At 39.1% G+C, this 16,134-nt stretch overlaps 1 protein-coding gene across 8 annotated transcripts in view; it reads right to left on the bottom strand.

Annotated features, from left to right (window-relative positions):
* Positions 1–2,436: 2,436 nt before the first annotated feature.
* Positions 2,437–16,134, bottom strand: part of HMGCS1 (3-hydroxy-3-methylglutaryl-CoA synthase 1) — a 36,089-nt gene continuing 22,391 nt past the window's right edge. For 4 of the 8 annotated variants that reach the window (XM_070246320.1, XM_001498346.7, XM_005604290.4 and 1 more), the window contains 9 exons: positions 10,852–11,309; positions 10,399–10,524; positions 9,687–9,851; positions 8,048–8,213; positions 7,051–7,221; positions 6,475–6,581; positions 5,522–5,647; positions 5,142–5,305; positions 2,437–4,235 (listed from right to left, as the gene is read on the bottom strand). In XM_070246320.1, the coding sequence (XP_070102421.1) occupies positions 4,146–4,235; positions 5,142–5,305; positions 5,522–5,647; positions 6,475–6,581; positions 7,051–7,221; positions 8,048–8,213; positions 9,687–9,851; positions 10,399–10,524; positions 10,852–11,299 (1,563 nt within the window). In that variant the 5' untranslated portion in view covers positions 11,300–11,309 and the 3' untranslated portion in view covers positions 2,437–4,145. Of the gene's footprint in view, positions 4,236–5,141; positions 5,306–5,521; positions 5,648–6,474; positions 6,582–7,050; positions 7,222–8,047; positions 8,214–9,686; positions 9,852–10,398; positions 10,525–10,851; positions 12,441–14,271; positions 14,427–16,134 lie in introns of all 8 variants that reach the window. The other 4 variants (XM_070246317.1, XM_023625686.2, XM_070246319.1 and 1 more) reach the window with 3 other exon arrangements.

Here is a 16,134-nt window from a genome sequence, read left to right as displayed (position 1 = left end):
TTTCTAGGGCCATTCTGGGTACTAACTGTCTTAACCTGGATTCTCTGCCAAAAAAGGTGAATGGTATGTGGTAGGAATCAAAGGCAAGCGCCATCACATTCTCTGACATCCCAGTCAGACTACATGGAAGCAGTTGCCACAGTGTGGCTGGAGTAGAAGTCAGGGCAGAGAAGGTCTGATGTGGGGCCCAAGGTTTCTGGTGCATACATCAAAGGCTCTAAGGCTAGAATAAACTTGGCATATTTGAGGAATGGAGAAGGCAGGGCAGATGAAAACATAGTATGCCTTGATGAGTGTGGTATCGAGTTGAGTAGGTAGGGAACAGATCCCATAAGAGTTTGCAAGCTTGAATAAGGAATTTGATACATAGGGTGAAAAGTGCTTACTAAGGTAGTCCAGGCAGCCTTCAGGGAGGAAGCAGCTCTTGAGATGAAACCCCACAGATCAACAAGCCTTTCTTTGCTAAGATGGGTTGGAGGTGCTAATTTAATAGCATGTGAAAGAACTGGAGGCAAGGGGAAGCTTTTGCAAAATTAGTCTAATAAAACTTTTATGAATTTTTTACTGTAGATGCCTGCACAACAATGAAATAAGACAAAGTAAAAGATGAATTCGTTATTTTTCACTTCTAAACATTTCAAACGAAAATGCATTTTTTTAAAGACTGGCACAAGCTAACAACTGTTGCCAATCTTTTTTTTCTTGCTTTTTCTCCCCCAATCCCCCCAGTACACAGTTGTATATTCTAGCTGTGGCATGTGGGACGCCGCCTCAACGTGGCCTGACGAGCAGTGCCATGTCCGCGCCCAGGATCCAAACAAGCAAAACCCTGGGCCACGGAACCAGAGCACAAGAACTTAACCACTCAGCCACGGGGCCAGCCCCCTGAAAATGCATTTTTTATTACTATAAACTTCCTGAGGACTGGCATTCATAATCATCAGCACCAAATTACTGCTTTTATAATAATTTGTGGGGAAAAAAAAATCACAGGTCAACTATTTTTTTCCACCACCAATTAGGAAAAAAATGAGAAACCTATGATTTATCTAAGAGCAGTTGCTAGAAATTTTACAGAAAGTGTTTACCTGTATGTCAAGATTACATAGCTCTAAATTACTTTTTTTTGAGGAAGATTAGCCCTGAGCTAACATCTGCTGCCAATCCTCTTTTTGCTGAGGAAGACTGACCCTGAGCTAACATCCATGCCCATCTTCCTCTACTTTATATGTGGGACGCCTACCACAGCATGGCTTGCCAAGCGGTGCCACGTCCATGTGGGACGCCTACCACAGCATGGCTTGCCAAGCGGTGCCATGTCCACACCCGGGATCCAAACCTGTGAACCCCAGGCCACTGAACCGGAACGTGCAAACTTAACTGCTGCGCCACCAGGAGGCCCCTCTAAATTACTTAAAGATCCTGTTCCATTCCTTTTCTATCCATTCCACTTTAGTGTTTCTTTCAGGACATTTCAAACAGCAGACAAGACAGGAAGTGTTTCAACTAAGTCACAGAAGGACCAAAAGATCAAAAGACACCTGTATCTGTTTGAGTTCCATCTAGTGTTAAATTTACTCAGTGTTCATAAAAATAAACAAAAACCCAGAAGGTGAAAAAAAAAGTTAGGTGCACAAATAGAGAAAGCACAAATTCTAGACAGGAGAAGGAGAAGAACAGAACTCTTAAAGCCATATGAATTAGGATCCTGCAATTTGCAGATGTGACTTTAGAAAACATTGGACTGGCCTCATTTTCTAAATGAGCCAGAGGGATAGGAGACTGGCCCAGAAAATAAGAGAAATTATTACTAAGTATTGAATCTAGACATGACATGATAAAACATGGATCAGTGTTAGAAAATAATCTGGTTTATCCCTAATTCATACAATCCTGAGAGTTGACAGGGCTCTTGCAGATGATCTAGCACAATATTATTGCCAAGGCAAAAACCCCCTCTGCAGAAGCCCGGGCGCCAGCAGCATGTGACCCTTAGGCTGGAGGCTCTAGCTGGGAGTAGGCAGTTTGATATTGGCAATAAAATTTGCTTTTAATCTTTAACTGCCAACTCTTAATTTTAGGTTGTTTTTAGGAAAAAACAGTTAACTCTCTTCATAAATGTTTACAGCAAAGTTTATACATACTTACCACCCAATTCGGGAGTTAATTTCTTGGTTTGAAGTGTAAGAATAAAGAATTATCAGTATAAATTCCTTCATACTAGACAAGTAGCTCCTTGAAGGCAAGACTATGTATCTTAGAAATCTTTATTTCTGACTTAAGCAGAGTGCCTTGCTTATATCAGGTTTTAAAATGTTTGTGGAATGGTGAATGAATGAATTGAAATGAATGCTCATATTTAAAAATAGCATATTAGCTGATTTCTTGCCTTAACTCTTAGTTCAGGAGGGAAAAAGAATACTCAAATATCTGAAATATTTCTCTAAAACTTTATTCAAAGTTATTGACCTCACAGTTAATAAGGTGCACAGTTAATGCTCTGTGCCAATAATGCCAGGCCTGCCCACTGCTGGCAATGGACTTTGAGAATACCCATTTCCTGACACCCAAAAGTTAAATTACTCTTTTCAAATCATACCAAACTCCCAATACTTGCAAAAGTATTACATGCACCATTTCCCCATCAATCTTTAAATCTGAACTTACATTATTAATCTACATCAGTGGATGTTAAAATGAAGTAATTTTAACAAATTATGACTGTACAAATCAAAATACCACTAGTTAATATTAGACAAGAGTATTTTACAAACACTACATTACATATTACCTTGCAATTCGAAACATTACATTTCATATTGGAATAAGTTTTTTTAGATAACTGAAACTTCACAGAATTTAACAGCAAATAAAGTTTAAAAAATTTAGTTCTGTACATTAGTTCCAACTATCTCTATTTTACAGTCTATAAGGCTCATGTCATAGTTCAGCACCAAAGAGATCTACAAAACTGTCTAACCAGTATTCTTATTCATCCCATGTGATAGTTTTTGTTGTTTTTTTAAGGGTGAAAGTCGGAGAAAATGCTTTAAAAAAATCCTACTTCCACACCCTGAAGTGGAATACTCTTTTTGGCTGGTCATTTTATATAAAAACTTGGTTGTACCTTTTTATTTTCATTGAACAGATATGGGGAAAAAAAAACAAAACAGGAAAAGAATACTTACACCATGAATTCAGGCTGTCAGTCTTTGAGTTTATAACACTGAAGCATCAGAATTAGCTTAACAATGCCCTGCCCCATCTTTCCTTTTTATTTTAAATGTTTAAAAGGCAGCCAGAAAAATGTTTTATTTATTCTTCAAAATAAGGTGCAAAGAAGGATTGCAACAATCGACTTCCTCATACACATCTCCAAAAACATGTCAATGTTGCTCAGCGCCATCCACCTGGAATGCATTTGGGAGCAGCCCCACAGCTGCTCCCACGGCTCCCGAATGTACCACGCTGTCTGTACCGGATGTCTGCCCAATGCTGGCACCGCTCTGTTCACAGAGGTCATTACAGTAACTTGTCACTGCTGGCCTGGACTTAAAGTGACATTCCAGTTTCCAGAACCAGTGTCACCATCCCAACTCTTCTTCCTCTTCAGGATTTTTAAGTTTTAGAAAAAGAGCATGTTTGTCTTGCCATTTTCAAACAAGGTTTGTGCATATCATATTTTAAGACCACATTCCCTAAACTAGAAACTTTTTTCAAAAACCACAGGTACTTTCAGTAATCTTGTTTGTTCAAAGTATAAAATTCTTACATGTTTAAAAAAATTAAAATTGGAGACTAGTACCTCTGCTCTCTTCGCCAGAAGCACACGATTCATCATAGTACATTTAAAAACTAAACTTCATGCATACGAATGGCCAGAGGTATGAAGTTTACAGAGCCCTTGACATCATTCGAGTACAGTAAGCGTTGGCTAGACCACAACAGGAAGCATGTTAGCAAATTGAGCAAAGAGACTTTCCCAAGAACACGATAGTTTTCTAGGCTCCATGTCAGTCACATAAAAATTTAAGCAACATGTAATCCTTTAAAATTGTTCCAAGACATCCCATTCCCCCAACCGTTCCCATATACATCCCACCCGCCCCAACCCACATTGAAGTCTTCCACCTCACACAAGTGTCTTAATGCTTCCCGTTACTGAGGACAGCTGCGTCTGGTTCTGCTGCTGTGGCAGGGAGCCTTGGCACTTTCTTAGCAGGACTTGGAATATGCTAAAATCAAAGGAAAAATGGTGTTGTCTCATATTTTTTTAAAAAAGTCATGGTGCTAATTAAAATTCCAATAGAAAAACTGATAAAGGACAACTTTGGAGACGTTTATGCTACATTTATCTTCCATATAACTTTTCATGGAGGAACGAAATAGCCATTCTTTACTCATATAGAAAGAGAGTGAGGAAGGCCAGAGATCCACCACACACAGTATTTTACTTGCTACGTCTGGCATTCTCAACTCAACACCAGTGGCTTGACCTGCTACCTAATTAGTACCATAGCAAGAAGGAAGACTACACATTCACCAAATTTGTGATGAACAGACAAAATAAATAACTTCAAGGTTATAAAGACCTTGAAGCATGGCTATGATCCTGGGCAAGTGATTTAACCTCTTGCAGCCTCACTTCTAAAATGGGGATATCTACCTCAAGGTGGTTTTTATAGGGATTGATTAAATTAGAAAACGTAAATAAAGTGCCTAGCATATAACAGGAATTCAAATCATTGCTATTATTGTCACATCTTGACAATTTGAGGATAGTTCTGACAATGGCCGGAGAGAAGAGACATAAGGGGCTCAACACCCTGTGCCTACTTCATCTCTCCCCAGACATTTCCACAAATGAGCCTTCTCTCTAATCAGTCTTCCTCACATGCTGCTATTATTAATAAAACCTAGTATTTACTGTGCACTTTTAAAATGCTAATAATCTAAGTGCAAAGCACTCCCTACAACTAGAAAATGACACAGCCAGAATCCAATCCCTTGTCTGAACTACTCTGTTTTATTGATACTCCTTTAAGTGGCTAAATCTGTTAGGTCCCCTTAGTCCTGAGATCTGGTGATGGAAATTTCTCACCCTGCCAAAGCCCAAGACCAACACAATGAGCTCGACCTACCTCAGCAGCTGTGCTCGAGTGCACAAGCCCTACTCCTTCATCCAAAGTGTCGTCATTTGGAGAGGGGCGCCGAGCATACGTTCTTCTGTGCTTTTCATCCACTCTCACTAAGTACCACGTTCCTTCAAAGAGTGAATCGACGGAACTCTGAGGAATATAGTTGACTAAAGGAGAGGCAGAGAATATGAAACATCAGTTATGACATATAATTCATCTGATAATAAAACTAGAGAAAAGAAGTTGCATATTTTCCTACATTTCTCACCTACATCAGATTAGTACTGAAGAGAGCCTAGATATCCTTATCTTCTACATAACATGTTTCACGTTATATTAAACATTCTGCGTGTATATGTTTAAACACAGTTTAATATTTTTACCCAAGTGATGAGTGTCCTCTCTGAGTTTCATGTTTTCAGCAAAAACATCTGGTGCCACACAAGTTCTTGAGTCAAGCCTTGATTTAAGATCACATAAACTTGCTGTTATTTTATCAAGAGCAGACCCTAAAATAGTAAATAATTCCAATATCAAAAGACTAAAAATAGCATGCCCAAAAGCCCGAACACAATGTTGCCAAATGGCAGAAACAATTTTTCATTTCTTGTAGAACTGCTGGCTGCTGTTCAGTTAAAAGCTAAAGGTGTGCCTATTTGGCAGAGCTTCCTACAGCCTCTGACTAAACATTTGTCAAGTTAGGCAATGGGTGGGATTTCAAACTGTAACTAATTTGTCTATAGTTAATCTAGGACACAGTGTTAACATAATGACAAGTCTTCCACCAGTTTTTCTCCATGTTTTGCTCCTTCCTGCTCAGGGAAGATACAAAAGTTTCCTTGAATATGGCCAAGACCATAAACCCATAAAAATTAGAACTTAGTATAAAAACAAACCAACAAGAAATGATTTGGTATTATTCACTCATATGCTCAGACTCAAAAGCTGCCTGCATTAAACAGATATAGTTCCCTTTCCTTACCTACATCCCCTGGCTACATATACTTAAAAAATGACACAAAAGATAAAGTTACTTGCCAAAGAAGGAAAAGTCAAACATTATGCCATACAAAAAATTTTTAAGCTGGTTATATATTTTTTCTGACTTGGAATGAAGAAAAGAAGACATTCTGTCTCAGATATAGCCCTGTCCTTTACCCAGCTGAGGTAGATTTTTAGAGTAGAGAATAAAAGATCCGGCTATGTTGAAAGAAGTAAAGAGGATTAAAATGCTATAATGATCTATGGGACAGATTCAAGTGCTCGCTTCAGCAGCTGAATCGACCTTACCACAGAAGGTTCTCAATACATTCTTGTTGAAAGACTCAGCATTTACCTGGTGTGGCATCTTGTGTAACTTTAAGGGAGTAAAGGGTGGCAGCCAAACCAGAACCATAAGAGAACACGCCAATCCTCTTTCCTGCCAGCTGCTGAGGTGAGTACCTATGAAGGGGAGGAAAAGCTATTAACAAGTTTCACTGATCCAAAACTACAATGTGTAGAAAGCCATAAGTTGCAATAAAAATTCATCCTCTAGCCTTAGAGACCCAACCTAAAGCTTTACTAGTACAGCAAGGAGGCTGAAAACAAGCATTTCATCTCCTTGAGAATGATGGGGCTTATGAAAGGTATTATGCCATAAAATAAGCTCCTTTGTCAACCAGGGAGAGATGGGTCAACTGCAGGTCAAGAATAGTGAGACTCTGAGAACTAGGAAAGCCAACATGAAATTAAATATTCTGGATAACTGTGGTCTCACCCCATATATCCTTCAAGTCAATGGACAATAGGTTAGAGAGCCTGGACATAAAATATTCTTTGACTTGCTACCAACATGCCCGACACCAGACGCGGCTGTAGAAATCTAACATCCCCAAATGAGGGGAGTTAAACCACTGAAATTTATACTCACTGTGCTAGAACAGAAGCGAGGGAACCATACACGGAAGATGTGTACATATTTCCATTTTGATTTGATACAAGCAAAGATGCCTTTGTTTTCTGATTAAAGAGTTCAGAACTAGCCTTCACAAATGCCTTTTCCACATCTCTATCAAAGTAGGTATCTTCTAATTTCACATCCCTGGAAGATTTATAAAAAAGACAATTTTACAGTGTCCAAAGACTACATTTTTATTATATCAGATAGTGGACCTAACTAATATTTTAACCTGTGTGTATGATTCTGTTTTCCTGTTTATTAAAAAACCAAACAACAGCATGCTAATTGCTATAGAAGACATAACATCATACACAAATGGTCCTTTTTCTCAAAGTTTTTTATAATCAGGGTAAGACACCTTGATTCTATTGGTTTAATACACCTACTAAAGCTTTGTTGTCACCAAACAGAATACACTACTACTTCAAGGCCACAATAGTGTCTGTTTAGTTAGAAAAGTCATGCTGTTACAGGAGCCTCTTAAAAGTTGAGTAGAATTTTATCAGATGCAGACGGGACACAGGCAAGAAGAAACAGAATGAGTTGAACAGGCATAGCATGCTAGGGATCCTTAAAAGTGGGAAAAACGTGGCAGGAGGATGAAAGCAGACTTCAACAGAGGTAGTGTGCAGGACAGACATGGGCGAGAGGGGCTACAGGGAGGCAGGGAGAAAGAGGCTGTTGTAGTAAATATAGGCACCTGTGGGGCTACAGTATCGTGGTGACAATGGGAAGGAGGCTAAAAGGAGGAAAGCAGAAAATCTCAGCAAAAATGACTAAAGAATTCATGTAGGTAAGCTATCACTTCTCTGAGACTCAGTTTCTTAATCAATGACATAAATAGGTTAGAGTAGACAACATCTAAGATCCTTTGACTCTAACTTTTTCAGGTCTGTACCAATAATAGTTTAGCAGATATAAAAATGCTCTCTTACAGAAGGAAAAAAAAAATCACAACTCCTCTTACCCAAAGGCTTCCAGGCCACTATAGATACTATTTTTATCTCTGTTCTGGTCATTAAGAAAGTCATTCAGCAACATCCGAGCTAGAGATTTCTGAACCAGTTTACAATAGGGTGAGTGAAAGATCATGAAGCCAAAATCATTCAAGGTAAAATCTTTATCTTTTCCCTCTGAAAGAGAAATCCAAAAAAATTATGAAATTAATATAAGCCACTAAAGGGGCCGGCCCCGTGGCTGAGTGGTTAAGTTCCCACGCTCTGCTTCAGCGGCCCAGGATTTTGCTGGTTTGGATCCTGGGCGCAGGCATGGCACCGCTCATCAGGCCACGCTGAGGTGGGGTCCCACATACCACAACTAGAAGGACCCACAACTAAAATATACAACTATGTATTGGGGGGACTTGGGGAGAAAAAGCAGGAAAAAAAAAGAAAAGGAGATTGGCAACAGTTGGTGGCTTAGGTGCCAATCTTAAAAAAAAGTATATATATATATATATATATATATATATATATATATATATAACCCACTAAAACTTTTGAAGTTTGATTTTAGAACAGGCCTAGAATGTTTTTATATCTTTAAACAGAAACCAAAATATAATGAAATATCTCTCTGGTTTAAAATGCATATCAAAAAGACATCCAGAGATAGAACAATGTACACTATTACATCACTGTTTTTCAAACTGAAGAGTCACAACCCATTCATGGGTTGTGTAATCAATTCAATAGGTCATGGCCAGTAATTTTTTATCTTACTAAATTAGAGTACTTTTTAAATAAAACAGAATAGAACAGAAAATAGCAGACTGCCTAACTTGCAGCATGGGAAAGTAATTTCACGACACTTTCATTTGAGTTTAGCATACATATACAATGTAAAGCGTGCTTCATTTGAGTTTAGCATACATATACAATGTAAAGCATGCTTCTTACTGCGGGTCCTAATAAAAAGTTAGAAAATCACCATACTGTTAAACAGCATGACATTTTACATACTGTAACAATGGTTCTTAGCCAGACCTACAATGTTTCTTAACATCTGTTACTGAATATTATTTTTTAATCCTCTCTCACACCTCTATAAAGCAAAGCTGGACTATGAAAAAAGCATACTTTATATGATACTGTGTGTTGTAACAGCATTAATTCAAATACTATTCCTTTTCAGCATCTCAAGAACTTCTTCAGGCTTGCAGGTGGAGATTAATGACAACACTAAAAAAGCCAGTATGAATTCCCAGCTCAAGTGCAAACAGACTACTGGGGGGGGGATCACTTCAGCAATTTCTTGTTATTACAGTTTTCTCTGGATCACAGTTGCAAATTAAAACCTCGTGAAAATACCTCTCTCAAAAGATGAATAAAATTCAAGTCACTTTCCTTTACCCTATTCTGATGTCTTACTACGGTTCGGTCAAGGTAAGTATCTTTGCAGAGCTATACCTCACTTCCGAAGCCTACCTCTTTTCCTAAACTATATATTCCCAGAAACTATGGGAAAATGCTCTTTGGTGAGTGAGGAAGAAACGGTTACAGGACACTAACGAAGGATGCCCACAAAGCTGTTTGTCACTGAAGACACCCAGCTCATTACACTGTCCTCAACAGATACCAAAACCAAGGAAAATGGATAAAACCTACCTTTCTGCCACTGGGCACGGATCTTTTTGCGGTAGACAGAATAGCAGCGGTCTAATGCACTGAGGTAGCACTGTATGGAGAGTTTTCCATCTACTATAGGATATTCAGAAAGCATATCAGGCTTGTAAAAGTCATAGGCATGTTGCATATGTGTCCCACGAAGTCCTAGGAGAACCAAAAAGGAGGATGTCCATGTATTTCTGCTTCTCGATGTTTGTATGTTAGTAAGCATATTGCTTTATCTGTGGACCTTTCATAACTATTCAACTCTCACCACTTGCAGAATAGAAATCACAAGGTGCAAGCATTATGTAATTGAAATGAAATCTAACAGTATCTACGGCCTAAGTCTCCTTTGATATACAGCATTTTATGCAAGCTTCATAAATCTAACTGGGAGATCACAATAGCTCCACTGAACTGAAAACAGATTAAACTTGCCACTGACTGTGTGATTATGGGCAAGTTATTCCTTCCAGTTATTAATTAAACCCTACTTAAACCCATTTCACTTTTCTGTAAAATGTGAGGGATGGCATCACTTATCTCATATAATTGCTAAGAAGGCTAAATATGCTAACACATAGAAAGCACATAGCAGGTACTGCCTGCATTTAATGTACACTCAGTAAGTGCTAGCTTCTACTTCTATTTTCAAATTTCTCAGCGTACTGTGCTAATAAAAAAATAAAATGCTTTTCCAAGCACTCACCTCGGTCAAAAATTAACGGAGCATTTGGCCCAATTAGCAGAGCAACAGCTCCGACACCACCTGTAGGTCTAGCATTTCCTGTGGCATATACAGCAATATCTCCTGTAACTACCAGGGCATACCGTCCTGAAAAATATTTTCTGTTAGTATCCAAAAAGGAGATCGACACTTTAAATACCATAGACGTAAACTAAAGTGTTATATTTTCCCCAGAATTTGCTTTCCCCATCTTTGGTAAAGAAAGAAATGTTCTGACTAAATTTTGATAATTTTGTCCTACATGACAAAAATAACCAATTTATAATTCAGATAAGTTGCAAGTCATAGCTGTCTTTCTGAATAAATTCAAACAAGCATAACTGGTAAAAGTTTGCATATGGCATTAATTAAAAGGTCATTTGGGGCTATTCATCCTCAAGGAGAGTTTCTTTGTAATAGGGGCATGTAACATACCATCCCAAGAGCTGGACTCAATCCAGTTAACAGCATTGAAGACAGCAGCTGTGCCTCCATAGCATGCATTAGTTGTGTCTATTCCTTCTATATCGGTATTCCCAGACTCCTCAAAGAGCTGCATCAAATTAGTCTTCACTGATTTTGATTTGTCGATGATTGTCTCTGTTCCAACTTCTAGCCGCCCAATGCAATCATAGGAAAGGCTATTTCTCTCCATAAGATTCTGAACCACAGTCAAGCAAAGAGAGTTGATATCTTCTCTATCTGTGCAGAAGCCCATCTTGGCCTGGCCCAAGCCAATAGTATACTTTCCAGCATCTACACCATCGTATTTTTCCAACTCTGCTTGATCAACATATTGAGAAGGAAAATAGATCTCAAGGGCAACAATTCCCACATCTTTTGGCCAGCAGGCTTCTGCATTCAAAGGAAGTGACCCAGGCATGGTGAAAGAGCTTTAGAAAGAAAAAAATACTGTTTTAGGTTATAAGTTGCAGATTTTCATATTCAAACTTGAGAAACAGACATTAAGAGTCCAAGTATCACCTGAAACATTAGCTTAGTTTCTAAGTTTAGTATATTTTACTCTGGGCAGTCAATTTTTATTTATTTATTTATCTATTTAAATTTTGACATTTTATTTCATTTTTTTTTTGAGGAAGATTAGCCCTGAACTAACATTTGCTGCCAAGCCTCCCCTTTTTTGCTGAGGAAGACTGGCCCTGAGCTAACATCCATGCCCATCTTCCTCTACTTTATATGTGGGACGCCTACCAGATTATGGCTTGCCAAGCGGTGCCATGTCCGCACCCAGGATCCGAACCAGTGAACCCTGGGCTGCCACAGTGGAACGTGCAAACTTAACCACTGTGCCACCAGGCCGGCCCCTGGGCAGCCAATTTTAAATATGTGGAAGTAGCAAGTACAGTATGAACAGAATATTATTATTTAAAATTATGGTCTTTTAGAAACACATTTTATTCAAAATTAGACAACTTTAGATTTAAAACATGATTCTTAGAGGCAAAGAAAACTCAAGATTCTTCTATGTTGTAAAGAACTATAAGATAAAATACAATGGCAATTTAGTAGTGTGGCTGACAAATCAGAATTCAAGTACTTGATCTATTCCTGGCCACCCAGAAGAGTTCAAATTAGTCACTCATTCATTAATCACAGATATATTGATTATTCACAGCTACCGAGTTTATGGGACTTTAAAAATTATTATATCAAACAATATTACATTCATTATTCATCTAAATAATCCTAGCAAGCAGAAAACACACAGTAATTACGTCCACCAAGGCAATCCATATAAGGCCTCGCTCCTATAATCCTAGCCTTCTAGAGCATCCTGCCCCCTCACCCCGCCCCCCGAGAACCCAAATGATTAAAATTGTAGGGGGCTGGCCCCGTGGCTGAGTGGTTAAGTTTGCGCGCTCTGCTGCAGGCGGCCTAGTGTTTCGTTGGTTCGAATCCTGGGCGCGGACATGGCACGTTCATCAAACCACGCTGAGGCAGCGCCCCACATGCCACAACTAGAAGGACTCACAACGAAGAATATACAACTGTGTACTGGGGGCCTTTGGGGAGAAAAAGGAAAAAGTAAAATCTTTAAAAAAATAAAATAAAATAAATAAAATAAAATTGTAGCAAAGACAGTTCCAGGACTCATCACAGGGTCAAATGCCAATATTCTATACTTTCTACAGCTTGTGTATACCCGATAAATGATCACAAAACCACAAGATAGCACTTAGTTTCTAATTCAGGGGAAAAGACAAACTCTGATTCAAATTTGAAAACTGGTAATCCACATATTATTTGTATGGCAACTAACTCTTAAATAACACTTCTTAAAATCACTCCTTTTTTTTTTTTTTTTAAGGAAGTCACTACATTTTATTTATTTATTTATTTATTTATTTTGAGGAAGATTAGCCCTGAACTAACATCTGCTGTCAATCCTCCCCTTTTTGCTGAGGAAGACTGGCCCTGAGCTAACATCCGTGCCCATCTTCCCCTACTTTATATGTGGGACGCCTGCCATAGCATGGCTTTGCCAAGTGGTGCCATGTCCGCACCCGGGATCTAAACCAGCGACCCCTGGGCTGCCAAAGCGGAACGTGCACACTTAACTGCTGCGCCACCTGGCCAGCCCCAAACCACCCCTTCTTTTTAAAAAAAGACACTAAAATGCTGGACTGTTGCCACACTGCAAAGACTTTCAGTAGTGCCTAGATTTATTTACCAATATGAACAAAAATGTGCTAGCCACTCCAGGCCACTGCTATGTGCCCATGGGCAAGCCAGATAACATATTAGCGCCTCTATTTCTTTAGACGTTGTATTAATCAGGAAAAGAGAGGTTATTCTGGATATTTCAAACAGAGGGGAATTTCATACAGGGAAATGGTTATAAACTTATTGGCCAGGAGTGAGGAGCCAAAGGGGAAAGGTGGTTCTTCAGATCTCCTGAGCCTACACTCTCACTGGGGCTGCTGGAGCCACCAGCGCAGCACCTCTGCTGCTGAGCTGGGAGGAGTGTGGCCCACACTCCCATTGCTGCCGCTGCCACTGACAAAACCAAGATAGCTACTTCTTCCCCTCTTCTAATCTCACCTGAGTATTTCCATCGGCAGTCTAACCAGAACCCAGCCAGCACAGGAGTCACAAAAAATGTCGCTGTCAGGCTTTGAAGAGTGGCACAGCCCCTCAATTTTAGAGAAAGATTTCTCTCCATATTTAAACTTCTACAACTCAATTTCTTTTCTAGGCATCACATAATTGGATGGTGCTGCTTAGGGAGCAGAATTTCAGCTCTTCGTTGACCTAAAGGTACCTGGCTTATGAGAGTTACCTGGGTGAAACGGGTTCACTAATCTATAGCATTTGCCAACTCACCAGTAATTTGACTCCTAAAATGAAAAGTTGAGTCCTGTATTTATGTCATTTGTCCTCCACCACTCTGCAAACTCTAGTATAGTATTAGGTATACTGAAATTAGAGACCATTGCCACAGTGGGTTAATTATAGAAATCTGGAGAGAATATCTAAAACAGAAAGGCTGACTTTAAATCAGGAAATCTACCCTTACTCCAAAGGGCATCAAGTTATGAGTATATTAAAACCTTAAATAAGCCCCTCAAAATATAATCACAAAATCTTAAGTTAAAGGTCTTAAGGAATACCATTTGAGTCTTCCTTCTAAATATAAAAATCTTATTCATATTTTTTTCATACATCCAAACACTGACTACATGTTATAAGCCAAACATCTGGGATGAGTTTAATAGGAGATAATCCTTGCCCTCTCAAATATGAACTGTCTTGTGGGATAGTAAGGTACAAACACACAATAATAAACAGGTGAAACCAGAGACAGGCAAACTGTGTTCTGGAGAAATTCCTGACCTAGCCTCGTGGCAGGAGAAGGAGTAAGAAAGGCTTCTGAGTTCCTGGTGCCTGACCCGAGTCCTAGGAAGGAGCAGGAGTCATCAGTAAAGCTCACCAGAAGCAGACAGTGGTAGAAGATTTTCAACAGGGTGGACAGCATAAACAAAGGGATGCTACAAGGAAGCATAAAGAGCTTTATTAAGTTATTGAAGTGAAAGGTGAGGCCCAGTGAGTGAATCAGGTGAGTCAGAACTGTGATGGCTGCTTCTTGTCCTCATGATAAAGTTGAAGCTTCCTGACGTCAGCACATCAGAACTTCCAAGACCTGGTGCTAATGGTAGGAAGCTTCAACTCTACTGTGAAGACAATAAGAAGCCATCGGAGAGTTTGGAACAGGAGTAGCGTGATCATATCAGTGTTCAGATGAGTGTTTTTCCAACTCTGGAATCAATTTAGTGGATGGCAAACAACATTTTTTTAAATGAAAAAGAACAGAAAATATCAGATTGCATGGCTCATATGAATACGAGAATTTTTTCATGAAGCATTTGTTTCAATTATTCATACAACTACTGAGTTGGAATATACAGTGTATTTCTTACTAAGAGTCAGTCAAAAACGCTCGAGAGTCACTGCTTCATGTTACAGTCACTGGTGCTGTGTGGAGAACGGATCTGAGTTAGGAAGCTGATAACAGCAGTCCAGATAAGACACAGGGCATGAACTACAGCAATTACTACATGAGGGGTGAGGAAGGAGCAGCCTCAAAAGATATGGAAACAGCAAAAACTCGGGAGTGAGTAGACCTTAGGAAAAGCAAGTATTTAGGCCGACTCCCAGATTTCCAGCCTCACCTGTTTTATGACTTGACAGGCTCACTGTCAGATGCACCGAGTGAAGGGAGAAGCACCTCTCCACTCTTCTCCCGTGCCCCCTCCCACGCAAAGCTGGCCATTTTAGGATCATCTAAACCTGATGCCTACTTTGCTGCACTGAAGTTGAAATAAAGACATAAACGGACTATCTAGTATGTCACTAGGCAGATTCTAAGTTTATAGTGAAAAAAATTAAGTCCTCTGCATAGTCCACAGAAGAGCTCTACAACTAGTGTTAAAAAAAAAACAACAGACCAGTCTATGTACTCATAGGCAGGAACTCCTCCTATATGCCACCCTCTAAGCTACCAAAGGAGAGGCAGTAGGACTAACCACCCTCCCAGCCTTTCCCACGAGGCTACCCTTTAGACTCTTTTAACTCTTCAAACTGCTCCAAACATGCTGAGGATGGTATCATTTTCCCTCCTGGCCCAACGGCTTGTAATGCTTTTGGAAATAAAATGGACAAGTATATATAATCTTCTGAAAGTATAAACCAGTTTATGAAAAGCCATAATGCAAGGCTTCAATTCCAGAATTAATCCATATTTACCATAATCTGACTAGCTCTGAGCAGTTCTTGTATTATGGTACTTACAAAATAAGGTATAACTCTATTATTCTTAAACCTCCTAGAGACTAATAAGTGACTTGCTTCATTTGGGGAAAAAAAAAAGTAGCTTAACTAAACCCACATGCATCAAGTTGAAAGTGAATCATGACTCTGATCTTGGTGTGGAAAAAAATTTTACATTGTTTAACTCAGTCAGTACTGTTCATTTGCTGAGGGTTTTTGACAGCCAAGGTGTTTCATTACATTCTTGCTAAAAAGCCATCTAACTTGAAATATTTAGCTTTTGCTTGAAGTTGAGTGAGAATGAAATTAAGTAGGGAAAGAGGAAAAACTACAGGGAAGTAATTGCTTCCATGGCATTTCAAACAACAAGAAGTCTTGATATGGTTTCTGGTCTGTAACCCTATTTTTAATTATCTTATTAAATGTATG

The sequence above is a fragment of the Equus caballus genome, chromosome 21 (genome assembly GCF_041296265.1).
Source record: "Equus caballus isolate H_3958 breed thoroughbred chromosome 21, TB-T2T, whole genome shotgun sequence".
NCBI classification, from domain to species: domain Eukaryota; kingdom Metazoa; phylum Chordata; class Mammalia; order Perissodactyla; family Equidae; genus Equus; species Equus caballus.
This window is presented reverse-complemented; position numbering and strand designations above follow the sequence as displayed.